The sequence below is a fragment of the Mustela lutreola genome, chromosome 3 (genome assembly GCF_030435805.1).
Source record: "Mustela lutreola isolate mMusLut2 chromosome 3, mMusLut2.pri, whole genome shotgun sequence".
Taxonomy (NCBI): Eukaryota; Metazoa; Chordata; class Mammalia; order Carnivora; family Mustelidae; genus Mustela; species Mustela lutreola.
The window spans coordinates 61307848-61334593 of NC_081292.1; the positions used below are offsets into that span (position 1 = coordinate 61307848).

The window sequence follows — 26746 nt, forward strand, 5'->3', positions numbered from 1 at the left end:
AACATTTATCTGATACAAGACCTGTATCCAGAATAAAGAACTCCTACAACCTAATATTAAGAAGACGACTCGACTTAAAAAAGACAAAATAATTTAGTAAGCATTTTGTTAAGATGTATGAATGGCTAATAAATGAAAAACGTGGACAATATCATTAGCCATTAGGGAAATGCCAATTAAAACCAAAATGAGATACAATTATATACACAACAGAATGATTATAATCAAAAAGATTGTTGACACCAAGTTTTGTGAGGATACAGAGAAACTTGGAAGCCTCATACAGTGTTGGTGGGCATGTAAAACGACCCAGACACGTTGGAAAATGTTCAGCAGTTTCAACAAAGCCAAGCACATACTTATTATATAATCAAACAGTTTGCGACTAGGTATGCACTCAAGAGAAATGAAGACAGGTGTCCATGGAAAGACTTGTATGAAAAATTTCATAGCAGCATTACTTTTGATAAACTAAAAATTAGAAATAATCCAAATGCCCATCACCTGGTAAACAGGAATAACCTTAATATATCCTTCTAGGGAATTCTAAGGAATTCTATTCTATGGGTGGAACAGATGGCAACCTGCAAAATCTATTGATAGCTTTGGCGGGGGGGGGGGGGGGCGGGGGGGGGAGCTTCCATAGTCCCCAAATAACATCATGCCACATTACCTGCCCTTACGTTCAGCCCAGCGTAGCCCCTAGGTCAAGAAGTCCACAAACCTCTATTTATTTAGCACAGGATCTACGCCAGGTCCTGGAGCCATGAGGGTCTTGTGACACATACTGGAGATTGCCGTGTGATTAGGACAACCCAGAGCCTTGAAGGAGCGCACAGATTGTCCAAACAAGAAGCTGATAAAGTTTTGGCCTGTGCAAAGTATAGTCACTTTTTGAAAGAAGTTTTTTCCTTTCTAATCTTGTAGCCTAAACATAACTGCTACAGTTTCAAAGGCTCCAGTGTATGAACAGAGAGAAAAGCAGCCTGGTCAGCGGAGAGGAAAACACCTTCCTCTCCACAACTTACACACAGGCTGTCGATTAATAGATGTAGGGCAGGCCCGTGAAGATAAGCTTTTCACAAACAAAGTTGAGGGTATACAAGCCGAGAGCAGTCAATGTGATTTACCTTTACCCTAACAGTGATTTTTTTTTTTTTAGCCATTCTGAAACACCAGATCGTGAGATTAGTATTGCCATCCACAGGAGATGGGACCTATTTCAAAGGGACCTGATCTAGTTACTCAAATCGGTGCCAGGGTTTAATCTCTCTCCCTATTCTTCTGGAAAGAGAAGTGTTCATAAAAATCTTATTTCCGACTCAAAGAGTCTAAAACGCAACGGGCACCCAAACTCAGAAGCGTTGGGGGAGGGGAGGGAGGGAATCCTAAAAGAGAAAAATCTTCCAAGGGACTCGGTTATCCTCTCATTCTCCACTTCCAACCTCAGCCATCCTCCACCCCCACCCCCGCGCCCCACTCCAGTGGGTGGGAGGTTCTTACTACTTTTATTATAAAAGATTCCAGGTTCCTTGGATCCACCCAGACCTGACACCTTGAGTCTAAGTGTGCGCAGCCGGGACAGGCAAGTCGCGCGTGCTCTGGGCGCGAAGCGGCGAGCGGGGGACAGTCTCAGGGCGGCCACGAGGTCTGTGTCCCTGCCTCCTCCCCGTGCCCCTCCTGTTTCCTGCACTGCTAGCAGCCCGGGACGCAAAAGCCCTTCCAGAAGTTCTCTCCGCCTGGGGGAGAGCGAGGCGCCGACAGCTCTCCGCGCTCCCTCGCCGCGGGTGCCCGCGCACGTGGGGAGCAGCTGGCGCAGGTGGCGCCGGGGTGCGGTCGATGAGGCGCAGCCTGAGGAAGATGCTGAGCCCTGGGAAGCAGGAGGAGCCCCAGGGCGCAGTCTACCAGGGTGTGGAGAACGACATGGACGACTCCAAGGACTCGCTTAAGGTACTCCGGGCGATGGGTGGGCGGGACGGGTCCGAAGCCGGGCGGGGGCGGCAGTGCTTAACTCTGCGCTCCTGCGTTCGGGGTTTCCCAGCCGGCAACCCCGCGACGGGAGGACGCCGAGCACTGGGGACCTTCTGAGAATGGGGGCGGGGGGCGAAGGGCCGCGTTTGCTAGGCCAGTTTGCCTGCCGCTTTGCTCAACCTGCCCTTACCCCGGCGCGGGCACCTGCAGTCTGGGGAGACTTACCCCCAATACGGGGACTGGCGGGACTGGCGGGCTCCTCCGGGGAGTGGGGGCGTCAGGAAGGACTGTGGAAGAAGAGGCCTCTTGACGTGGGATGGGTGGGCTTCTCGAGGCGCTCAGGGCTAGGATGGGCTGGGTCGCTTGCATGGTTCCCGGGACACCCTGGCGTCCGTCCCAAGAGGCAGCACTAGCTGCAGACTGCCGGGTCGGGGGACCAAGGCTGTTGAGGGCTCAGCAAACCCGCCCCTGGCTTTCCGCCCGTTGTCAGCAGGAGGAATGGTCTTTTTTGTTTGTTTGTTTGTTTTGTTTTGTTTTTTTACCGTTAATATTACGAGTCTTTTCGACCCCACCCCCTACCTCAAATCCATTTCCTGAATTGGAACCGTGTTATCAGTGCCTCCAGTATTTTCCAGAGCGCGGGAGAGGAGGAGTTTGAACAAATACATACACGTGACACAAAATTATATTTTAGAGTACTTTAAAATTCACTTACAGATGTACCTCACTGTGTTTTTGGAGCTTTATAGTATTCCCTTACGTGAATGTATCATGATTTACTTCACTAGTTCAGCATGAGTGGACTCTCAGGTTGTGTTTGTTTTTGTTGTGTTTTGCTATCACACATGTGCTTGTGTAATGAGTGTGGATATAGCTTATTCTGTTAGTATATTAGTGAATATGCATGCATATCAAAGTCTTAGCAGAACCAAGATGTGTGTGCAGCTTTAATTTTGATAGAAATCACCAGCTTGACCTCTAAATAGGTTGCACAGATTGTTACTGAGACAAGTGCGTGTAATGAATCACATAAACTGACAAACCAGCCTTCCCCTATTTGCACATCCAGATCAAACACTTTTTTTCTTCCCTTCTCCTTAATATAAACATATTAACTAGGGTCTTTTGGCTTAATCCAAAGGATTGAGGTTCTGAGTTCCAGGGCTAGGATAGTGTTTTTGGAATTAATATTACAGACTGGAAGAAAATTGTACATTTCACAAATCTCAGAAATACTTCACTTACCAACGTGGTTTTGTTTTCAAGAGATATTTGCCAAAGGATTTCTACAGCACAGAGTCTCAAACTTCATATTTTTGTTTGTAGCTCATGTAGTTTTATTGCCTAAGTCAAGTAGAGCCATTTATGTGATTTAAGGCTTTTAGAGGCTACAATAGAGCTTGTAGTTTGAAGGGTTTATGTATTTTATTAACTAAAGTAATTCCAGATCATTCTGTAGGAATGTCAGCGGTGAGACTAATTACAAATTGGTACCTATAATACTGTAGAGAGTTCTGACTCTAAAGGTTTTCTGATTAAAAAGATGTGGTGTATAGTATTTTCTCCAGCATCTCCACACCATCTCAGGAATACTTAAAAAAAAATCAAAGGATGGAAGAAACCTTACAAGATGAGAAATGTGGACAGAGAACCATCTGATTGAGGCCTTTACCTTTTTCCATGACACTCTAAGCATTTGACCCTTCATTTGTCAAAATCTTTCACCTGCTTCCCTCTTTTTTACCCCATTACTGCTTGTATTTCATTAAAGCAACCTAGAACAAATGCATTTGATACCTCTGTGTTTTTTTTTTTAAAGATTTTTATCTATCCATTTGACAGATCACAAGTAGGCAGAAAGGCAGACACAGAGAGAGAGATGCCTCTGTTTTAAAGTGCTTAGAATTAGTTTCTTTAAAAGTGATTATGTTCTGTATCTAGTCATGTAGTTTGGAATCCAAAAGAATCTGAAGTAACCCTGTGACAAAAAAACAAAACAAAAAAATAAAACTATATTGAGTGAATATAAAATAATTCTGTCTAAATGACATTCCCGAATTACTTTCAGAACTTTAAAAAGTCTCTTCAAAACCCAATTTAACATATGCTGTACTAAATCCAGACTGTTTAGCACATCTGATGAGCTTATATAAAGTACTTAGATGCTCTTTTGTCATTTTGAATTCAGCAGTACCTTATGAGCGTCTGAGCCTAGTATTTGTCCTCTAGAGCATGTAATTGGGTTTGTGTTGACAGCACGTCACTGATCAGACCTGTAGACTGTTCTCTCCAGCCCTGCAGGGTGGGCAGTGTAATCCCTTTATTACTGGGAGAACATCAAATTCAAGTGCTAAAATACTTCCAAATGTAATTAGACACTTTCTTTGGTAGAGTGAGACATTGAGAAACAGTGTATTTCTGAAAGAACCTCATTTTTAATTTTATTATTGAATCTGTTTAAGTTTAGAAATGGTTGCATGCTCCCTGTTCTATCATTCATTCACCAAAATTATGGGTTGTTACATAGAGTTTTGTAGTTGAAAAGTGATTCATGTGTATTTAAAAGACTATCATAGAAAAATGATTTATTCGGTACTATTCTGTGATAACAGAGCAAAAACCAAAGTTCAAACTTTTAAGGGATTTCGTTTTATTTATTTCAACCTGGCATTTGTTGAATGAATCCTTTGAGTTGTTGAGTAAATCCTAATATGCTCCATGTTTATTAACTATATTAAAAAACATTAAGTAGTTTAACAATTTTATGTCAATGCGTGTCAAACATGACCAGTCACAGCCAAAGGTAGAATTAAAGCAAGTATCTGGATTATTTGTTTGGAGAATGTTGCTGCATTTTCAGGAAGTAGTTATTTTATGGTGGTTTCTATGAAAAGCTACTGTCTTGTAAAATGTTTTGTTTTCATTTCATTTGATGAAATATTTGATAAGAAATACCTTCAGAAAAAAGTCAGATTATTACTTGGTCTCATATTTGCAAAGCTTGGAGGAACATTGAGAAATAATTTTAGCCAATATATTAGTATAGCATTGGAATGAGGCTCCATTAATTTTTCCCACTGATTTTTAAAAAGGTAGTCTGGGGAAATTCTGAGGTGTATACGGGTCCATATGACCCCACCTGCTGCTCTGTAAGAGCTCTGGATCTGCCTTATTTCTCTTCTTCCTTCAGTTTCTTTTTCTGGAAAACCTATTTACATATATAAACTACCATGCAAAATAAGTATCCAAATGTGTAGAGCACATTTAGCATAGACAGTCTGAGGAATGAACTAGAGAATATTTCTCAAACTTTTTTGTGTGTGTCTTAGAACACCTTTAAACTTAAAATTGATGATTTCAAAAAATGCTTGTTTATGAGGTTAAAGCTACCAATAGTTACCATATTAGAAATTAAAGTGGAGAAAACACTTAAGACATGGGAATCCATGGCACGCATTCTAGTAACTGTCAGTGCTATAATGTCACCATACCTTCTGTGGCCTGTCTCTCACTGCGCAGTCATGAGAGACAGAAAGAAAGGCTAGGCTAGAGAATGGCATCCTGTAGCTCTCCCGAAAGCCTCAAGGAGGAGGGAGAATTTAGGAGGGCATTTAGAAGGTGGATTGGAAAGGAAAGAGAACAGGGCACACTTCATTCAGGTGGACAGACTGGTATAGTTTGAGCTAAGCACAACATGGACACGGTGCAGCATGGTGCTAGAAGAGGCTGGCTTCTGGAGTAGAGCACTTGTGTGCAGTTCAGGGACATGTCAGAGTTTGGCGACAGCCTCAGTTTTGGCCCACACTCTGCAATTTGGCTTTGGCTTTGGCAATCAAATATGAAAATACCTTATTCAGTGCCATTTCTGGTGTCTTCTGGCTGATGTGTTATCAGTGATACCATCATATCTAAACACTATAAAAATGTTAGCAATAGAATATGGCATGTTGTTCATATTTGTTAATACCTAAACACTTTCAAATATAAGGAATTCTAGAAGCAACTTAGACTAACACTCTTGTCAGTCAGTTGAAAGTGTAATTAATAAACATGATTATATTTAATTATTTTGAAAATTCCTTTTTTTTCTTTCTAAAGATTTTATTCATTTGAGAAGGTGCGAGAAAGCACAAGAGTTGGGCGAGCAGAGAGTCCAATGTGAGACTCGATCCCTGGACCCTGGAATCATGACCTGAGCCAAAGGCAGATGCTTAATTGACTGAGCCCCAAATTTGAAAATTCTTAATTTTTTGTATAAAACAGATAGTAAGAATTTTCAAGTAGGGAAGTAGAATATGGAACTAGACTGTCAGTTAATACAGATATTATAAAAGGATACATTACTTAATTTTTGAAAAAAACAACATACTTTTGATCTAAAGTATTCATGAAAATTTAAATAATGCAAGGCAAGGTAATAGAAGTAAGTTCATTACATTAAGGTTTTAATAAAATTTTGTTTGCTATAGTAACATTAATAACATCAAATGAAATTATTTTTAAAGATTTACTTATTTTTTAGTAAATTTATTCTGTTTAGGCCATGAGGTTTTCTAGAAAAAGTTCGGCTTGGGAATTTTTCATATCTTGTGAGAATGAGTCAAAAGCGGAATATCAACATTGTCACCACAAAATTTCATAAGGAAGAGATACAGTGTCATTTATGATAAATTATCCTCAGTCCAGTCATGATAAAGAATATAAAAAGCAAGAGGAAGAAAAAAGAGTATTAGAGAAAAATAAGGTATTCAAAAAAAGCTCTCACTTTTCCCCTGACATCAGTGGAAATGAGCATATGTTTGGAGTTACACTTTCACAGGCCAGTGACAACAGCCAACTATGCCAAAAACTTACTGAACTTGCTCTCCAAGATCTGTTCTTATGGTTCAAAATATTTTTTTTTTTTTTTATGCTTAGGAATTTTTTTTTTTTTTATAAACATATATTTTTATCCCCAGGGGTACAGGTCTGTGAATCACCAGGTTTACACACTTCACAGCACTCACCAAATCACATACCCTCCCCAATGTCCATAATCCCACCCCCTTCTCCCAAACCCCCTCCCCCCGGCAACCCTCAGTTTGTTTCGTGAGATTAAGAGTCACTTATGGTTTGTCTCCCTCCCAATCCCATCTTGTTTCATTTATTCTTCTTCTACCCACTTAAGCCTCCATGTTGCATCACCACTTCCTCATATCAGGGAGATCATATGATAGTTGTCTTTCTCTGCTTGACTTATTTTGCTAAGCATGATACGCTCTAGTTCCATCCATGTTGTTGCAAATGGCAAGATTTCATTTCTTTTGATGGCTGCATAGTATTCCATTGTGTATATATACCACATCTTCTTGATCCATTCATCTGTTGATGGACATCTAGGTTCTTTCCATAGTTTGGCTATTGTGGACATTGCTGCTATAAACATTCGGGTGCATGTGTCCCTTTGGATCACTACGTTTGTATCTTTAGGGTAAATGCCCAATAGTGCAATTGCTGGGTCATAGGGCAGTTCTATTTTCAACATTTTGAGGAACCTCCATGCTGTTTTCCAGAGTGGCTGCACCAGCTTGCATTCCCACCAACAGTGTAGGAGGGTTCCCCTTTCTCCGCATCCTCGCCAGCATCTGTCATTTCCTGACTTGTTGATTTTAGCCATTCTGACTGGTGTGAGGTGATATCTCATTGTGGTTTTGATTTGTATTTCCCTGATGCCGAGTGATACGGAGCACTTTTTCATGTGTCTGTTCGCCATCTGGATGTCTTCTTTGCAGAAATGTCTGTTCATGTCCTCTGCCCATTTCTTGATTGGATTATTTGTTCTTTGGGTGTTGAGTTTGCTAAGTTCTTTATAGATTCTGGACACTAGTCCTTTATCTGATATGTCGTTTGCAAATATCTTCTCCCATTCTGTCAGTTGTCTTTTGATTTTGTGAACTGTTTCCTTTGCTGTGCAAAAGCTTTTGATCTTGATGAAATCCCAATAGTTCATTTTTTCCCTTGCTTCCCTTGCCTTTTGCATTGTTCCTAGGAAGATGTTGCTGCGGCAGAGGTCGAAGAGGTTGCTTCCTGTGTTCTCCTCAAGGATTTTGATGGATTCCTTTCTCACATTGAGGTCTTTCATCCATTTTGAGTCTATTTCCATGTGTGGTGTAAGGAAATGGTCCAGTTTCATTCTTCTGCATGTGGCTGTCCAATTTTCCCAACACCATTTGTTGAAGAGACTGTCTTTTTTTCCGTTGGACATTCCTTCCTGCTTTGTCAAAGATTAGACCATAGAATTGAGGGTCTATTCTGGGCTCCCTATATTGTTCCATTGATCTGTATGTCTGTTTTTGTGCCAGTACCATACTGTCTTGATGATGACAGCTTTGTAATAGAGCTTGAAGTCTGGAATTGAGATGCCGCCAAATTTGATTTTTTATTTTTAACATTCCTCTGGCTATTTGGGGTCTTTTCTGGTTCCATATAAATTTTAGGGTTATTTGTTCCATTTCTTTGAAAGAACTGGACAGTATTTTGATAGGGATTGCATTAAATGTATAGATTGTTTTAGGTAGCATAGACATTTTCACAATATTTGTTATTCCAATCCATGAGCATGGAACATTTTTCCATTTCTTTGTGTCTTCCTCAATTTCTTTCATGAGTACTTTATAGTTTTTTGAATACAGATTCTTTGTGTCTTTGGTTAGATTTATTCCTAGGTATCTTATGGTTTTGAGTGTAATTGTAAATGGGATCGACTCCTTAATTTCTCTTTCTTCTGTCTTGTTGTTGATATATAGAAATGCAACTGATTTCTGAGCATTGATTTTATATCCTGACACATTACTGAATTCCTGTATGAGTTCTAGCAGATTTGGAGTGGAGTCTTTTGGGTTTTCCACATGAAGTAACATATCATCTGCAAAGAGTGATAGTTTGGCTTCTTTGCCAATTTGGATGTCTTTTATTTCTTTTTGTTGTCTGATTGCTGAGGCTAGGACTTCTAGTACTATGTTGAATAGAGTGGTGAAAGTGGGCATCCCTGCCATGTTCCTGATCTTAACAGAAAAGCTCTCACTTTTTCCCCATTGAGAATGATATTGGCTATCATACAGCTCATTCTATGATGATGGTTTTTTACCTCAACTTCAATTTCTCTTGTATGTTGGTTTTTCCATCATTGACCAATCAGCCAAAATACATATTCCATGCATCTCCTGTTCAAGTTGTGACTTTGCCATTTACTGAGTCCCTTTGGGCAAATTGTGCAACCTCTCCATGTCCTCGAGTGTAGCCCTACATAAGTCCACAGTATAGCTAGGATTTCCAATGTGCAGAGAACAATGAGGTTGGGCTGACTTGGCCTGGTGCAGGATCCCACTAATCAAAAGAGGAGGAATAATGTAATCCCAGGGCATGAGTGGATAGCCATCTAGACTACTAACCAAGTAAGTTACATAACACTGTTTTGGTATAAATCTAGCTCTGCTACTTAAGGAAACATTGTATGGGAATTAACTGTCAGCAGGAAGGTCAAAGATGAGACAATAATTTAGATTCCTGGACTTAATCCTTGTATCATGAAAATATTTTTATTTAACAAAAATCCCACATGCTCTGATATAAGTACATATTCATCTGAAAAAATTTCTCTATGTTTCTGGGCACCTGGGTGTCTCAGTTGGCTAAACTCCTGCCTTTGGCTCAGGTCATGATCTCAGGGTCCTGGGTTCAAGTCCCCCACTGAGCAGGGAGTCTGTTTCTCTCTCTCCCTCTGCCCCTGCTCATTCTCTTTCTCAAAGAAATTCTTAAAAATTTTTCTCTATATTTTCACTATACTTGCTATTTTTTAGATCACATCCCTTATAATTACTTCAATAAAAGTTTTCTCAAGGCCTTTATTTCTACAGCATATACAAGTTTATGATCAGAAAACCTGATCATTTATTTAATGCATTTATTAATGTTCAAGCATCTACTTGTACCTTCTATATATCTGTACTCATTTTGTGTTCTTCAAAAAATATTTACTTTATCATAAGCATGATGAATAATTTTGGGTGATAGTAACCTTTTAACAAACAGATTGTAGTGAGGTGCCTGGGCAGATCAGTGGTTTAAGCATCTGACTCTTGATTTTAGCTCAGGTCCTGATCTCAGGATTTTGAGATTGAGCCCTGCATGGCCTCCACCTTCAGCAGATTCTCTCCCTCCTTCTCCCTCTGCCCCTCCTCCCTTAAAAAATTAACTTGTATTAATACGTTTTATGTATGCTTGTTGGAGGTAACAATTTTTTATATACTTCCAGGTGGTTTTTGAAGGAAGTACATGTAGACTTAAAAACCTTCTGAAGAAACGAAAGAAATTAAGCAAATATGATGATATGAATGCATCCCCTTTGCACCATGCTGCAGCAGAAGGTCATGTGGAGCTGATGGAGATGATCATCAATGACTCCTCTTTTGAAGGTCACGGGATGTTACAATGAGAGCTGTATAAGTACATCATCCCATTAGATTCATTGGGAAGAGTGGTATGAAGTAATTTTGAAGGGCAGATGAGTTCCAGATTATAAAGGGCTTGAATATCTCACTCAGGAGTGTGGTTTTCCCTTCGAGCTAGTTTCCACTGAAATAATGCAAAGGGTGATGCAGGGATCTGGCACATTGCACAACATGCAGAGATTTTCTTTATACACATTTGTTGAGTTCTTTACTATTTTAATTGAGGTCATTCTGCACTTAAATTGCATATCATTGAATAAAATCAAGGCTCTAAGAAGACGGAACATCCTCTCCTATCCAGCCTCATGCACACACAACCTTGTTTGATAAACTCAACTGTAATCCCATAAGGAAGGGAGATGCTACAGATTTAAGCCATGAGATACTGTGATAAGACCTTTGTTACTTGAGCTGATTCCATCAATATTGTGGAAGATGGATTGGAGGAGGAAGCACAAATGAAAAGCTATTTTAGTAGCAAAGAGAAGATGAGAGTCCATGAGGGTTTTGAGATTGCAATAGGGAGAAAGGGAGAGAATCAAGAGCTGTTTTGCTTGTAGAATGGACAAGGCTTGATAAGAGATTGAGTGTGAGGAGTAAGTAGCAAGCAGTGGAACCAACTTTGAGTTTCCTAATTTAGGAGATTAGGCTAATAGTAAAGCTATCCAGAAAAGAAGGCATATAAAAAGAAGAGAAGAATAGTGAGAGTGAGATGTGAAGAATAATGAATTTGGTTTGGTCATACTAAGTCTGAAAGGTCCAGAGGACATCTACTATTGGAAATATCCAGTAGACTAGAACTCTAGAAGGAAGGGGGCTGCCCCCACAGGACCTTTGTTCATAGAAAGTATCAGAGGCTATGGAAGTGCATGGAAATCCTTTAGGAGACCGTGAAATTGACGGCAAAGGTAGCTTAAGGTTAGAGCACTGTCATTAAGGATCAGATGGCAGAGGAAAAGCTAGCAAGAGGATCTTTGAAAAGGGTGGTGGATAAGGGATGGATGGTACAGAAGCCCAGGGAGGAGTTCTCAGATGTGTAATAAGAGCAATTGCACCCAAGAACTAAAATAGGAAGAAGAACACAATAACCCATGTGCAAAAGGGTCTCAATGACCTTTATAAAAATGGTTTCTGAAAACTGATAGAGATAAAGGTCAAATTCATTAGTTAGTTAGTGAATGGGAATTTATCATTGTAGGCCCCTGTTTAAGTTTGGTGCTGAATGAAAATCTTGAAAGGAGTGATTTAATCAGACAGATTGGTCCAAAGATGTAGATGAGTATGAGAGAGTAGGAGTATATGCATGTGTGTGTGTGTGTATGTGTGTATGGGTGTGTTGCTGAGAATGAGGTATTGGATGAATGAAAGGAGAGAGGAAAGATAAATTTTTAAAAGGAGAAACATGGGCATTGTCGCTGCAGTGTGGTTGCACATGGTCCCAAATAATTTTCATGATTGAGTACTTTCCCATCTCCTCAGACATAATAATATCCTGCCACTAATTAAAAAGGCTGATAAAGCAGACAGACATGTCTATTTTAGAATAGATATAAGATACTGCTGTAAAAAAGGTCTTACTCTTATGTTGAGCTCACAAGGTAAGTAGTATAATATGTTGCATTGTAGCGGAATTGTAAGCAGAAACCACATGTGCATTAGGGGCACAAACTCTAGTTCTAGCTTTATGGTTTATTAGTGGTGTGTCTTTTTTCTCATTAACATTTTTTTGAACCATTGCTGTGGGCCATTCTACTAGAATCATTGAGGACATGATTTGATATTATCCCCCCTCAAACATTGTGAAGTATATATATATTTTAAACTTCCTCTTTCCTCCCTCTCACCCACGCTTTCCTACCAAATTTGACTATAATAACACTGAGGTTCAAAGAGTAAGGCAGTTTACAGAACTCCATACTGGTTGTGTAACATTGGCAAGATTTTGAACCTCTGGTCTCATCTTTTTTATCTTTCTGAAAAAAATGGCCGTGGTTCCTTGTGGGGTGTTGGAGGGTTGAATGTGGTAAAGGTTATATGGAACTTCGTTGTGTTTCTGACATATAGTTACTACTTTTATATAAACTCAATATTTTATAACTCTTCTCAAATTCATACTTAAGATAAAAACATATAGCAACAGGAGAATCTGTTTCTTGAGGATGCTGTAGACGGACATCTGACTCATTTGACAGTGCTGGTGCTGTACTTCAGCATATCCCTGTTAGGTGTCAGTCAGATGTTTCCTGAGAACTGAAGCTATATTGTATTGTTTTTATAGAGAAGGTAAAGCCTGTGTCAGCAGTACCTGGCTTTGAAGTCATGCAATAGGTGTTGAATATAGTCCATGCAAAATCTGTTATTTCGGTGTATTTTTCTAGTGCTGAACGTCATGGATGATTATGGAAATACCCCTCTGCATTGGGCTGCAGAAAAAAACCAGGTTGAAAGTGTGAAGTTTCTTCTTAGCAAAGGAGCTAACCCAAACCTCCGGAACAGCAGCATGATGGCGCCCCTTCACATAGCTGTGCAGAGCTTGCACAACGAGGTGATGAAGGTAAGGCTGCTACCCATACCCCATCATAGCATGAGCCAGGACCCCAGTCTGGTGGTCTCTGCCTGAGCCAGAGTGGTCAACATTGCCAACCAGGATGAAGGAAATATGGTGATGAGAACATTGGTTTTGCTTTTGACCAATTGGTGATGATCTTGTCTTTATCAAAGCATTCTTATATATCAGCATTTTTATTTTTTAAAGATTTTATTTATTTACTTGACAGCGAGAGATCACAAGTAGGTAGAGAGGCAGGCAGAGAGGGGTGGAAGCAGGTTCCCTGCTGAGTGGAGAGCCTGATGCGGGGCTTGATCCCAGAACCCCGAGATCATGACCTGAGCCGAAGGCAGAGGATTAACCTGTTGGGTCCATGGTCAGAGGAGCGAGACTGATACAAAGCGAAGGTCAATCAAAGCTTTATTTAGCGCCAAGCATCGAGAATCAAACTGACCCACCAGGGCCGTTTCTTGCAAAGAGGCGACCCCTCCCAGCTTCCCAGATTAACTTTTATAGAGTAGGCCATGTAGTTAAGCCTGGCCACACACAGGTGGCCAATTGAATTACAATTCACCCTATAGTAGTTATTTGAACTAGCCTATCACTCTGGTCAGAATTGACACCCAAAAGGCAGGGCCCACATTCTTGGGTGGTTAGGGAGGTTCTCTCCTGATTGGATGTCTCCACCTGGCATGGCTCATCCTTGTATTCTGGGCTCTGTTACCTCTCCCTGACCTGATACGTTCTGGTATATGGGCTCTGTTATCAGGGGCTGGTCAGTCAGATTTTACTGGTTTCCCAGACTTGTTTCTAAGTAAGTTCCTCTGTGGGGGCAGGATCAATCTAAGTTTACTGCATAAAAACCAAAATGGCTCGCTCTGGCTAAGCAGGCCCTTACAAACCCACTGAGCCACAAAGGCGCCCCTGTATCGGCATTTTTAAAAAAAGTTTTATATGTTTCAACTTTTTAATCCTCATTCAAAGAAACAGAACTGTGTACCAAGACTATTATTATCCCTATATCAGAGCTGAGGGAACTGAGGCACAGAGAGAATGAAATAATTTGCCTAATTGTCATATAACTGGTTGAAAGTAAAAATTAGGAATTTTGTTCTCATTTTTGTGAGTTCATGCTTTGCTATTTTTTTTTCCTGACTGATTAAATGATAAAAAGGAAGACAGTGATGAATGCCTCAGGAAGACAGAAAACATAATTGCGACTATTTTTGTTACAGCAGACAACATGCCTTGGTGGATGGCATGATTTGGCAGAAGACATAATGACATTTTTGGGGGGATTTCTTACTTTTTCCAAGACCTCAGAGTGAGTGAGTTTTGTCAAATAAAGGAAATGCTGGGAAATGCCAAAAGGGTAAGGTTTAGCACAAGGCTTTTAAACTGCATCGCAGAGTCTCACAGACACACCAGAAGACACATGTGGTTACTGACTTAAAGAGCCATGAAATTTATGAAGGGATCATGTTTTGCATATTCATTTCTAAGAGAGGCAATTTGGAACTTATAATAAGTTTTTCTGAGGTAATTATATTGCAAATAATGACTTGGCTATGAGGCTAAGCCACCTATCTTAATTAGTTCTAGTTACTGTAACAAAATACCATGGACAGTGGGCCTAAGCAGAAACATTTCTTCTTCACAGTTCTGGAGGCTGGGGAGTCCAAAATCAAGGCACTAGCCAGTTTGGTGTCTGCTGGGGGCCTTCTTAAGGCTTGTCTTTCACAGATGGCTGTCGTCTCCCTGTGTCCTTATAAAGCAGAAGGGGCGAGAGAGCGTACGGGGTTTCTTTTATAAGGGCACAACTGTCATTCTTAATCACCTTTTGAAGGCCCCACCGCCCAATACTATCACATTGGGGATTAAGTTTTTACATAAATATCAGGTCCATCCCACCATCCCCAAACCGACTTTGTGTATAAATCACCCCCCAAATCCCAGGGGTGTTCTTGCGCTCCATGCTCCCTGTAGCCCAGAACACCTTCCTCTCCGCCCCCTGGGTCCTTGGTTCCTTGAAGCTGAGCATAGAGGGTGTGAGAGGAGCCTGCTTTCTGCTTTCCCACTGTAAGGTGTGTATAGCTCTATCACAGTACTTGGCACATGGTATTGTAATCAAAGTTCATGTGCTCCGGGAAACAAATGGAGGGTTTTAGAGGGGAGGATGGGATGGGGTAGCCAGCTGATGGGTATTAAGGAGGGCATGTGTTGTGATGAGCACTGGGTGTTATCTGCAACTAATGAAATCGTTGCACTACATCAAAAACTGATGTTGCACTATAGGCTGGATAACCGAACATAATAAAAAAATGAAAAAAATATTAAAATCAAAAGACTTAAAAAAAAAAGTTCATGTGGTTTCTCTGGCTCTGGCTGGTTAACCTTGAAGAAGGGACTATGTGCAGCTAATCTAAATATCTCTAGTCCTCATCAGGATGGCTCTTGAATAAGTAAATGAATGAATGAGTGAATGGGCATTTTTGCCTGAAGGAGAAGGAATGAGTTTAAGTTTCAGCCCCTAGGAAGATGGTTCAGGACAGCCCTTTGATGAGGTTACTGAAAAGGCCTTTGGCAAGGGTCTATTTGTTTTTAAATGTCTGCATTGTTTGTGAGCCAGATGCTTTATTCTATGCCTTCTGCACTGGACCCCCTAGTGACTGTGGGGACCTCTCTCTACCTAAAGAAGCCACATTATTTCCTCAAGGAACTCTTGTGTTTCTTCTGAAGGCTCTCTTCAGATACAAACACCCACTGACTTAATTAACCTTGACTCTGAAAGTGTGATTTGGGAATTCAAAGGCAGGTAACAGTGGAAGGGAATTAGGAATTAGGAATCAGAAACCTTAAGACTGGCAAATACAGAAAGATACCACATAGAAATAGAAAAGAAAGTTTAGAAATAAGTCCTTAGCTGGTTTATAAACTAGTTCGTGGGGGGGGGGGGTATAACAAAGAATTTCCTAGTGACACCAGAATAAGAAAAAAAAAAAAAAGAAAGAAAGAAAGAAAGAAAGCAGGATTATAAAAGAAGTGAAAATAGTTGTCTCTCCTGTGCTTGATTTTACCAGCCATAACTTCATCTAAAAATATTTCCAAACCCTCTACTTCACCAGAGATGATATAAGTGGAAGGAGGAGGAATTTGGGGTTATTTCTCTGTGTGCTTGTAAGCTCTTTTAGGGCTGCCTCTCCCACTTACACCCATGGGTCCAGCCTGTACCCCACCAGCCTTTGCTGAATGTGGAATGCTTCTCCATTGTCTGTTTGGCCAACCTCCCCCAAACCTTCTACCCCTGCCTATATGCTTGTAAAGTAAAAAACTTCAATGTCCCCTCAAGTTCTTGTGCAGCTATCAGCTGTGTTTCCTGGGACACAGTGGCCTAGAGGTTAGTGGGTGGGCTCATTTCTCAATAGCCTCTAAGCTTTACTACTCAGGGCTTACCCCTTCAGCATCCAGTGGTTAACCCTCCAGTGAGGCTTCCTAGATTTCTATCAAAGGGACCTCTGGAGGCCACACCTACAAATGGTCCAGGCTTGCCTGCTTATGTGTGTGTGAATCTGAAGTGGGCACAGTTCAGTTGCTCTCTCTGGGATCTCTGCCACATACAATTTTACACAGCTTTAGGAAAAATTGTGCTTATGGTAGTAAGCAAAAGCACCCTCCTAAGTGCTGTAACTCTGTGATCTCTGATTCTAAGAGGGCAAATGGGGCAAAGAGAGAAAAATCTCTTACAGACTCAGTAGGAATGCAGAGTTTGCTGAGAAAAGAATGTGAAAGTGCCTGACGTTGGGAATGAACTTGTGCTCTCACTTTCTTTCACCCATCAATAATCTCCTATGTGTTCTTACATACTAAAATCTCCATTTAATTTTGTTTTATGACCAGAGCTAATTAGTAAGCCTAATTCATTTACTTACCTATCTGGGCTTTTTTTTTTTTTTTTTTTTCATTTTATTTTATTTCTTTGCAGTGTTCCAGCATTCATTGTTTATGCACCACACCCAGTGTTCCATGCAATATGTTACCTTTATAATACCCACCACCAGGTTCACCCAACCCCCCACCCCCTCCCCTCCAAAACCCTCAGTTTGTTTCTCAGAGTCCACAGTCTCTCATGGTTTGTTTCCCCTATCAGGGCATATTCTATTAACAAGGGGGCTCTGTGCACTTTTTCTTTTTTTTTTTTTAAGTCAAGGTTTTTAGGAAATAGCTTGTTTAATAAATTCTTAAGAAATTTAATTGTAAGTACATATCATAGTTTTATCATAGTTTTGCTCTAAGAGAAAAGGCCTCTAGTAGGCTAATTCAAAAATTCTTTCTTGGGGGACACATTTATAGGAGCTAATTATTAGATTTGATATAAAATGAAGACTGGTTAGATTCTTTTTATTAATTTAAAGATTTTATTTATTTATTTGACAGAGAGACAGCAAGAGAGGGAACACAACAGAGGGTGAGTGGGAGAGGGAGAAGCAGGCTTCCCACTGAACAGGGAGCCCGATATGGGGCTTGGTCCCAGGACTCTGGGACCATGACCTGAGCTAAAGGCAGACACTTAATGACTGAGCCACCCAGGTACCCAAGATCTATAGATTCTTGGCCCATAATCAGCTGGAAGCCACCAGCTGAGGGGATGTCATGGGCATGCTATGAAGGCATATATAGGAGTTGTGTCTTTTCACAGTGTCAGCTTTATTCAGTCATAAAGCCAAGTTAATCACAATTATAAAGCAGGTTCAGGACCCCAAACTCCATGACAGTTTGCCATGTGATTAAACTTGGCTTCTTACGTGGCACACAGAGCAGGACAGAAGACAAGCCAAACAACAAGCAAGATAACAGAGGGGGCAGGACATGAAGGAACCAAATGCAAAGTCAGTCTATGGGTGCCCAGTTGAGAAAGGTCTGGTCAGGGTCTGCTCTCAGCCCTCACTACTTCAGATCAATCATACAGAGCCTTCTGAGGCAGCTGCTTGTTTTAATCGATCAGACACAGAGGGGTCACATCTGAAGAGTCTGACAGTTTGCTGTCCAAATCTTCTCTTTTCTAAAAAGATTGAATTGGTCCTGGGTCCTTGCAGACCTCCGCTGGTTGCTTGTTATCAGTTCTGGGGTGTCAGCTAGCCGATGCTGGTCCCGGCGAGATCTCCTAACTGCAGTACCTTAACTGCTTGCGTCACTGTTTGACAGGAGAGACTGCGTTGTGTTCTCTACAAGGGAACAGTTCTTAAGTTAAATTCCATCAGAAAAACTGCTTAACCATTTTATCAGGAACGGTAAGTTATTACATCACAGAAAAAGTTTCTATTCTGGACTAAGTCTGAATTAATTGAGGTAAGCCATATCAGTGTTACATGAACTCTCTTTTTTCTGCTAAAGAGAATGGAGTTTTTTTTTTTTTTTTAAAGATTTATTTATTTATTTGACAGAGGGAAATCACAAGTAGACAGAGAGGCAGGCAGAGAGAGAGAGAGAGAGAGAGAGAGAGGGAAGCAGGCTCCCTGCTGAGCAGAAAGCCCGATGCGGGACTTGATCCCAGGACCCCGAGATCATGACCTGAGCTGAAGGCAGTGGCTTAACCCACTGAGCCACCCAGGCGCCCCAAGAGAATGGAGTTTTTAACTGACATTTCCCAGAATACTTAGAATAGAGGTACAAGAAAAATGACTGGAGGGGAGAAAGCAGCTCTCCCCCATCCACCCCTTCTCCCTCTCTCCTTTCCCACCTTTCCCACCTTCCTTCTTTGTCTCTCCCTTCTCCCCCTCCCTTCTTCCTCCACACTCACACATTCTGAATGGCTCCACAAATTTATTTTCTTGAAGCTGTTAATTTGTTAATTAACATAGTTCATTTAATACAAGAGAGAAGTATTAAGTGAGCTGTTTATTAGTATCTGTATTTCTTCTTGTTTCATAACTCCATATTGCCTTAATTGATGTGATACAGAAACCTCCCGCTCTCCCTTCCCTTCTTCCTTGAGAGAGAACATGCATGGGCACATGAAGGGTGGGGAAGGGCAGAGGGAGAGAGAGAATCTTTTTTTTTTAAGATTTTATTTATTTATTTGACAGAAAACGCAAGTAGGCAGGCAGGCAGAGAGAGAGGAGGAAGCAGACTCCCTGCTGAGCAGAGTGCCCGATGTGGGGCTCGATCCCAGGACCCTGAGACCATGACCTGAGCCGAAGGCAGAGGCTTAACCCACTGAGCCACCCAGGTGCCCTGGGAGAGAGAGAATCTTAAGTAGGCTCCATGCCCACTGTGAAGCTTGACACAGTGCTTGATCTCTTGACCCTGAGATCATGACCTGAACCAAAATCAAGAGTTGATTGCTTAACCAACTGAGCCACTGAGGTGCCCCCAAATCACCATTATTTAATCTTTTTGAGAAATGTATACAGTACCTACTAAGTAAATGTTTATGCCTTATTCTATGGGAGAGGGATGAAAAAAGATGAGTAAAGACATGGTCCCTAACATCCAGGAGCTTATAATCTAATGGAAGGCAAATATTCTCATTGGCAACTTGAAAGCTAACGTTTGACCGTTATCCCCCTCTTGTGTAGGTCTTGACTGAGCACAGCAGTACAGATATTAATTTGGAAGGAGAAAATGGAAACACAGCTGTGATAATTGCATGTTCCAAAGACAACAGTGAAGCACTGCGAATCTTGGTTTGTGTTTTAACCATTTCCCCCCATTTTCTTTCCTTTCATTAGGGTAACACGGATTGTTGTTATTTATAGCAGATTTGTTGTTATTTATAGAAGATCTTCTCAGCAAAATATAAAATGCAGAAAATGCCAGGAAAAATCGTTCTCTGTGTTTCTGTATTTGTGCACACTCCTTAAATCAATCTGAGATTGTTTACAGAAGGTTCACAAGAAAACTTTGGAGAAAATGTGAGGAGAACCAAGTGACAAGAAAGTATAGACAGCAAAAAAGAAGATGAAGCTGCTGGTCAGGCTAGACTGCAAAATACAAAGTATAGTAGATTGGATGTTAGTAAAGGTGGACCATAGTTTTGACTCTGAGTTTCTGAATAGTCTGAGGAGAGATAAACATAGTTGACTGCAAACTTCCTTTGGGGCTCATGAAATAAAAGCCAAGAGACATGGACTTTCATGTTCCTAGGACTAGAAGTTGCCGCCATGGATTCTCAGAAAGGGAGCCCTATCTGACATAATGACTGAGGTCCTTGGCCACAGTCCTAAAAGTAGGGCCAGTCCTCTCTCTGGTGGGATTTCCTGGGGTGGTCCACTGAAACTCTGGAGATGCCCATCTGAAATGACTGACTCCTACCCTACATAATGTCCCTTCTGAGTGTGGTATTAGAATTCCCAAACAGCTTTCTTTCAACTATCGCTTAAAAACTTGTATGCTATTCAGACGAGGGTATATATTTTTGCTGCTTGATTTTTTTTTTCTCTTCGCTATCCCAGAGAGTAAGAAAATAAAAATAATTTTAGAATATCTTCCTGAATATTTAAATTTACAAATAAGTTCTAAAAACTTAATTACATGTTTTGGAGAAAAAATACATATTCCTATAAACTGTTATGATTGGACCAAAAAGAGGACAAAAAGTAAATGAATTAACACTTAAACCAAGAATTTAGAAAGAGAGCCTCAAATAAAATAAAAGAAAATTATAATAAAGGAACAGCACATTTGAAAACAAATATTAATGATTTTTAGAATTATTTGACAAGTTGATTTGTTTCTTTGAAAAAGATGATACAATAGAGTTGGTATGGGGCAAGTCTAAATAAAAGAGAAAAAGATGAATTGCAAATCATGGAGGACTTTATCTGGATATGATAGGAAATATTAAGATGACAAAAGATCAGTATGAATAATCCTATTCTAAAAAATTGGAAATTCATTTTTAAATGTGTAAATAGTTAAAAGTAGTTGAAATTTAGTAATTAGCCAAAAGTTAACTCTAATTTATATAAAGAACTATAAAAATATTTAAAATGCATTATTAAGCTCTGTAGTCAGCTAATTTTACAAGCTTTTATAGATTCTATAAGTTCTTTCAAACTTGTAAGGAAAAGGTTTTCATTTCAGGTAACTATTTTATAACACAAGAAAAGAGTGAAAATATCCAGTTTAATATTAAGAAGCAAATGTAACAATTCTAAAATTTGCCAGTTTTCCTGGCAACTTAGACTAGTTTTACATATAAACATATAGATGCAAAAATCTTAAAAATACTAGCAAAATTGATTTTAATCATTAAAAGAGTACTTCATCGGCTTTATCCAGGGAATGTACAAATAGTTTAGTATCTGATTATAGCACACCAGTTGATGTGAACAGACTATGCATATGATTATCCATTTCTTTATCTTTAAATGGATAAAAATGTATCTTTAAGGTATTCTTACAAATCTGTAAGGAAAAGGCTACAGAAAATTGGCCAGGATCACATGAAGTTTAATTAGTTTCTCTAATACAGAGAAACCTATTGAAATAATGAGGTTGTTTTTTTTTTTTTTAATCTCTTAAATTGGAGGAAACAAAGTTATTGATTTGATATTCAGGGTTAGAGAAATTTTGATGAATCAAAGAATTTCATTCACTGTGGGTGTGAATACTTTTTGATTCACCACTTTCAATTCTTGGAATATATTCCAAGGAGATAATTAAACCTATTATGGATATTAATGCTAGTGGTACATATATCAGAGGGAGAAAACTTGAAAAAAAGCAGAAGTTCAGTAATAGGGATTTATTGTATAAAGTTTTGTGTATCCAAAAATGCAATATGTACTTAAAAAATCATATTTTTAAAGAATGTAGAACTTTTTGAACAAAATGATCACACAGTGTACACAAAATTACTTTTGAAAAGAAATAAGACAAAAACAGTTGTTTCCTAAAATGTAAATCAACACTGTTCCCCAGAAGTGAGAGTGTAGGTAATATTTGCTTCTTCACAGCTTCCTGCTTGTATAAAAAATGATAGTTGAAAATAATGGACTCAGAGATCAAAGTAATATTTCTTTAGTAGAGAATTTCTACTAATGAAAATACCTGAATTTCATTCTTTTAGTAGAGAATTTCCATTAATGAAAATACCTGATTTTCATAGTTTTTTTTTTTTTTAAGAGTTTATTTATTTATTTGACAGAGAGAGATCACAGTAGGAGAGAGGAAGGGAAGAGATCACAGAGAGAGAGGAAGGGAAGCAGGCCCCCTGCTGAGCAGAGAGCCCAATGTGGGACTCGATCCCAGGACCCTGAGATCATGACCTGAGCCGAAGGCAGAGGCTTAACCCACTGAGCCACCCAGGCGCCCTGATTTTCATAGTTTAACAAGAGTGCTGGTCTTATCATTTATTAATTTTATATAAATGAGAGGAAAGGAATTTGGGAAATATCACTTTATTTATGTATTGAACGTAGATATAGGAGAGGTCATGGTAATGTTTTAAAACACGTCATTAATTTCATTGAAAAATATGTTGACTTTAGTTTGGAGTATCAAGATTGATATTTTTGTGTCTACATTGTTACTTCATCTTTGGAAAATACAAAGTATCTCTAGTTCATAATCCTAGCCTCCTTCCACAATTACCTTCTTCCCTAGATTTCCTATCCTATGAATCTTTTCTATATAGTGTTACTTAGGCACAGAATAATGTAATGACCTAAGAGTGGCAATTAATTCTTGTTTATCCTTGTGATTTGGGTTTTTGCTTGGATCAGTTGACTTTTTTTTTTCTCCTTTCTTTTCTTCCAGTTAAATAAAGGAGCTCAGCCATGTAAATCAAATAAATGGGGATGTTTCCCTATTCACCAGGCTGCATTCTCAGGTGCCAAAAAATGCATGGAAATAATATTAAAGTTTGGTGAGTAGAAGTTTTCATACATTATGTACTATAAAGAAGCCTGTTGTACTCGATGCTATTAATTTGAAAAAATATTTAATAGAGTTTACATAGAGGCTTTTATATAAGTCTAAATATCCTTTTTTTTTTTTTTTTAAATCCTTGTATTTATAATGTTTGTTCTTTTGAATTCTATTTTCCTCTGAAGGTGAAGAACATGGATATAGTAGACAGTCTCACATTAACTTTGTGAATAATGGGAAATCTAGCCCCCTGCACATGGCTGTTCAAAATGGTGACTTGGAGATGATTAAAATGTGCTTGGACAACGGTGCACAGTTGGAACTGATGGAAGTAATTGCTCATGTTCTACATGCTGCTTTTATTTAGGGTTGTCGTAAATTTGTCTCCAAAATGCTTTATTGCTCTTTTACAGTTAACTTAGGTTGCAGCAGGCATCATTTTTTGCTGTTCATGTAGAAGCAGAACAAGAGAATATCACATTTCAACCTAGCCAAAGAATTCTGAGAGCTACCCACAACACTTTCAAACACAAATATGGGCGGATAATGATACTGATAATGATAGTAGAGGTACTGTCAGAGCTGTCAAAAGCTCTCAGATTTCAAGGAAGCAGAATTGTTCACTGTGAATCTTATATTAATGCTTGATTTTGTTGATCTAGGAAGAAAAAACTCACAGATGAATTTAGGTTATATCCTTAAATTTGGACTTAAATATTGGTTCTGATATTAAAACTCTTTGCAGAATGGGAAGTGCACACCCCTTCATTTTGCTGCCACCCAGGGAGCCACTGAGATTGTTAAGCTGATGCTATCCTCTTATTCTGGTAGCAGCGATATCGTCAACGCAGTGGATGGAAATCATGAGACACTCCTTCACAGGCAAGTTTCCTGCCTATCATTGGGTGTACAAGTTTTTAGTCTGCATGTGTTAAAGTGTACCCTCCAAGAAAAAGTTAGCACTCATAGTAGTGGAAATTCTATCATTTAAAAGAAAAGAACAGAACAGAGATACAGATCCTATGTTTCAAATGGAATCTCTATGTTCCTCTGGAATTAGAGTGTTAAATAGATTTTCGAAGAATAAAGTCTCCAGTGGCATGTTCTGGATTGTTTCTTGGGCCAGTGAATATAAGCTCAAGATTAATCTTTTATATGCTCCGGATAGCAACATACATGCTTTTCTAAACCTTTTCTTATTTGTTTCAATTCCTTATGTGTGTCTTTTCCTTATTTTTAGTGGAGATAATGGAGCAGATGCATCTGGAGGTTTCACTGTTCCTTACCCTTTCCACTCACCCTCATAGTTATAAATATTTTCAAAACAGTTTTTAGGAGATAGTGGCCAAGCTCCAAATAAGATGAGAGTTTAACAGAAATACACATCAAAGAAAAAAAGCATCTGAAACTGTAGGCTTGCTAGATGCAAAGGCAGAAAGCAGGCAGTATGGACTGAGAAGGAAAAACAAGGAGTAAATACTTCCTGTGTGAGTGAAAGAAGTAGCTGAGACGAGCCTTCCCTCTCTCTGTCCCTGACTCTCTCTCTCACACACACACAAACTGGCATTTGTGAATAAAAGGTTGGTGATATGAAAATGGCTATTAAATCAGAACAAAAACAATTGATTAGCCTCCAGATTGGAGATTCTCAAACACCCGTGTATTAGTATCAGGGCAGTAATTTATAAACTCCCAGCTTCTTTGGGATGGTCTCGGGAACTTTTTAAAATGTTATAAACTATTTCCAGGTTTAAGCCAATTTAGAAACCCAGTGATCAGGATGTAAATAAAATGTGTCCATTTGGGTCACAGCTTTAATGTACAAGTATGCAAAAGAAGGAATTATTTTATTTTATTTTATTTATTTATTTATTTTTTAAAGATTTTATTTATTTATTTGACAGAGAGAGATCACAAGTAGGCAGAGAGGCAGGCAGAGAGAGAGAGGAGGAAACAGGCTCCCTGCTGAGCAGAGAGCCCGATGTGGGACCCGATCCCAGGACCCTGAGATCATGACCTGAGCCGAAGGCAGCGGCTTAACCCACTGAGCCACCCAGGCGCCCCAAGAAGGAATTATTTTAGAAAAATAAATCATTCACCTGACCTGTAAGTGTCCTCAACCTGGTGACTACTCTAGCTGGACATACTCAACTTGGATTGGCTGTAGATTTCTTGCATCCATTCAGTCCAATTCCGATTAACCTAATACTGATCTATAATCCTGGGATGTCCTTTTAATAGCCAGTGACATTTGGAGTTTATGTTGAGCTTCAAAGTGAAGTTTGCTCTTTGGGCTAGAATTCTTTTAGTTATCATAGTGCAAAGACCCCAGTTCCTTGTTATGACTGAAACAGTGAACTTTGGAGGAAGGGGAATAGGGTGCCAGCCCTACCTGGCTGTGTAATATTTGGAAAGTCATTAACCTCTCCCAACCTCAATGTTAAGATCTCCTGAGAATCTGCATTTTTAATGGACCTCTCCCAGGTGGTGCCAGCGCTGGTCTGCGGTCGACAGTTTGAGTAGCAAAACTCTAGACTGGGGAGAGAGAAGAACAAGTCAAATGGGGCCTTAATGTTGTTATTCATTTTCTACAGTTGCTAAACATATTTAATGTAATTTAAATGTAATACAACCTCTTGTGAATTTGGGGTGAAAATTGACAAGCCAGTTCTAAAATTTATATACAAAGGCTAAATAGCTGAGATCATCTTAAGTAGGAACAAAGAAAGAAGATTTGCAATAGGAAACAAAATTTTCAGTCATTAGTATTAATATTTATTACAGAGTTGCTATAATGTAGATTGAAAGTTTTTACTTGCTTTATTAATATTATCCTTATGACTGGTTGTGAGATAATACCAAAGTGACTTCAGTGTTACCCACAATTTGATTTTGGCTTCATAAAATCTTAGGAAAGTAGTGCTGCCTTTTAACTTTTGGCAAAGAGGGCATTTTGAACACTGCCAGTGAATTTTAGGTGCACCTTGTATGCAGCTGTTTTTATTCCCCATGATCATGGTGATAACAACCAGTTCCTCGGTCTTTTGTTTTCAGCTCTTAGGACAGCTGTTACTATTCACTTCACATCTTCATGGTGATTTTACAAGGAGAAAATCATTTTACTAAAAGATGAGGAGGGAAATCTTGTGATGTATTTGAACTTTCTCTGTTCTTTGAAAATATTATCCTCCTCACAGTCAGTTACACATTTTGGAAGGTTATTGATTGCCTAGCATTTCATTATGTTGTTAAATGATCATTTTAATTGACCTTTTAAGTGCAGTATAGTAGCTTTATTTTCTCTATCAGTAGTCCCTTAATATGTGTGTCACTCTCTTTGCAGAGCCTCACTATTTGATCACCATGAACTGGCAGGCTACTTAATTTCAGTGGTAACTATTCCATGGACAGTTTTTTATTTTATTACTATTTTCAGTTGAACAATCATATAATTAAATAATACAAATGTTCAAATAAGCCGAACTTTAATTTGTTGCTTCTAAGCAAAAAAGTTTACAAAAAGATGACTGACACATTTACAAATAGGCTGTATTGTGTATGAATACATTCCTGGCCAGATGTCATTGCCGTGTAGTTGGTCAGAAGTACCAAAGTGTACTTTTGATACCTGGATCCATGTTTTTAGTATTGGGGGTTGGTGAGTACATGGCAAGGACAGTTCTGTGAACCAGTCCTAGAAGAGGGTTAGGCTTTGCAACTCTGATGACTCTTCCATGCACAACAAGCTTTCCTGGTGGAAGCAGGATAGGCAGCACAAGTCGCCTCCACCATTCACTGTAAGCTTCTACCCCAGCTGCCTCAGTGCCATCTTTCAAACAAGGAAAAACTGAGAAATTAAAAATACTGT

The 26746-nt window shown here is 39.4% G+C and overlaps 1 protein-coding gene across 1 annotated transcript in view; it reads left to right on the plus strand.

The window, feature by feature from the left end:
• Positions 1–26746, plus strand: part of TRPA1 (transient receptor potential cation channel subfamily A member 1) — a 76359-nt gene that overhangs the window by 8481 nt on the left and 41132 nt on the right. Inside the window, exons 2-9 of the mRNA XM_059166234.1 lie at positions 1521–1950; positions 10265–10424; positions 12839–13014; positions 19584–19691; positions 22768–22876; positions 23064–23209; positions 23624–23760; positions 26222–26270. Coding sequence (XP_059022217.1) covers positions 1840–1950; positions 10265–10424; positions 12839–13014; positions 19584–19691; positions 22768–22876; positions 23064–23209; positions 23624–23760; positions 26222–26270 — 996 coding nt within the window. The 5' untranslated portion in view covers positions 1521–1839. The remainder of the gene's footprint in view (positions 1–1520; positions 1951–10264; positions 10425–12838; positions 13015–19583; positions 19692–22767; positions 22877–23063; positions 23210–23623; positions 23761–26221; positions 26271–26746) is intronic.